Below are 1,549 nucleotides of genomic sequence, written 5' to 3' on the forward strand. Positions count from 1 at the left end.
ACACAACCTAGAACATTCTATTAACATTTCTCTATCTGTATAACGGGTCTGTTTTATGAGTTGTCTGCGCAATTCAGAGGGCCCCCTGCCTGTCTTTTTTCCCATGGCCCCAAATATTTTCTAAATCCGCCCCTGGATACAGCAAAGTAAGGCTGTGTGTCTCACAATTTTAATGATATTAAAATATAAAAAGCATAAATTAAAAACTCTCCTAAAGGAACAGATTCATATTTTTATTAAGATGAATGTGGGAACGTTTTCATTATTCTAAGAATCTGGATTTTTCAAGCAGTGAATTAACCTCCAGCCAAGTCTGTCTAAAAAGTCGCAGCATCATGGCTGGGATGGTTCTTACCCAGACGGCGCCCTCTGCTGGCTGGCAGCTTCCTGACGTTGCAGTCGCCCCACTGGCTAGCTGCTCCTTTAGCCGCTCTACGTCCCTCTGAGCCATTTCTGCTCTCTGTGCACAGAAACGTACCGCTGTTTTTTTTTTGTTTTGTTTTTTACACGCCTGCCACATCAATCGGCTAATGACGCGATCAAGGCGAGCGCACACACATAAATCAGAGCAGCGGGGCCAGAGCAGCCGCCGGTTGATTCTGCTGAGGGGGCTGTTTAGTCAGCCCACTTTATTCCCCAAACTGTTTACCTGCTCTGTCACACCCGGCCTGCTAATTAATGATTCATTTTGAGAACATTTATCTGGGAGCTGCTGGCTGGCAGAGAGAGAGAGAAAGAGAAGGGGGGGGGACAAGGAAGTATCACCGGGATGGGAAGCAATCAAGGGAATGAGATAACCAAGAACCCCAGTGTTGAGCTGTGTGGCATCAATCGCCCTGGTCTCTCTGCTGCGCCCACCAACAGGGGCTCCGGTTTACACTCACTAATCACGCATTCAGGGGAGGGGAGGGAGAGCGATGGGGGGGACGGGGACAGAGTGTGTCTAATTAAAGCCAGGGCTTGATTACAGGAGTGATTACCTTAATGAAGCAGCTTCTCAATCAGAGAAATGTACACAGAGAGTCTGAACTCACCTGGTTTGCTTTCTCTAGATTCGCCATGATGGCATCGATTTCAGCTTTCCTGGAACGCAGAGAGAGACAGAGCAGAGCAGGATTACAGGAGCAGACTTCCACTGAGCAGAAAACGTTCACTAAACCCGTGTTGGTTCATTGTTTACAAACCCTTCGCCTAACAGTCCACGTATGGGGGGAATTCTCTCCCATAATTGTTGCAAAGAATGGAAATAAAAAAAATAAGGTTTTGAGAGCAACTTGCTGTTTTCGAAGAGTTATTAATTTCAGATTTCTTTTTTTCACAGTAAGTTTTAAGCATCGTATTCTTTTCAAATTGCAGATCAATTTGATCAGATTCACTTCCTTCCTGGGGGCGGGGTTTCCTTTTATATTTGCCTTTTAAAATATGTGCTCCAGAAGTGTTTGTATTGAACTTACAGTGAATAGAATGGGATCCTTAAAATGCTATTTATTAATCTTAGTCTAAAAAAAACTGAAATTTGAAAGAAAAAATTTGTAAAAAAAAAAAAAAC

At 43.7% G+C, this 1,549-nt stretch overlaps 1 protein-coding gene across 3 annotated transcripts in view; it reads right to left on the reverse strand.

Annotated features, from left to right (window-relative positions):
- Positions 1-1,549, reverse strand: part of cux2 (cut-like homeobox 2) — a 206,780-nt gene that overhangs the window by 23,275 nt on the left and 181,956 nt on the right. For 2 of the 3 annotated variants that reach the window (XM_015388895.1, XM_015388896.1), the window contains exons 9-10: positions 1,035-1,083; positions 356-460 (exon numbers count right to left, since the gene is read on the reverse strand). In XM_015388895.1, coding sequence (XP_015244381.1) covers positions 356-460; positions 1,035-1,083 — 154 coding nt within the window. The remainder of the gene's footprint in view (positions 1-355; positions 461-1,034; positions 1,084-1,549) is intronic. The other variant, XM_015388897.1, reaches the window with a different exon arrangement.

This window comes from Cyprinodon variegatus, unplaced genomic scaffold (genome assembly GCF_000732505.1).
Source record: "Cyprinodon variegatus isolate N-32 unplaced genomic scaffold, C_variegatus-1.0 Scaffold440, whole genome shotgun sequence".
NCBI classification, from domain to species: Eukaryota; Metazoa; Chordata; class Actinopteri; order Cyprinodontiformes; family Cyprinodontidae; genus Cyprinodon; species Cyprinodon variegatus.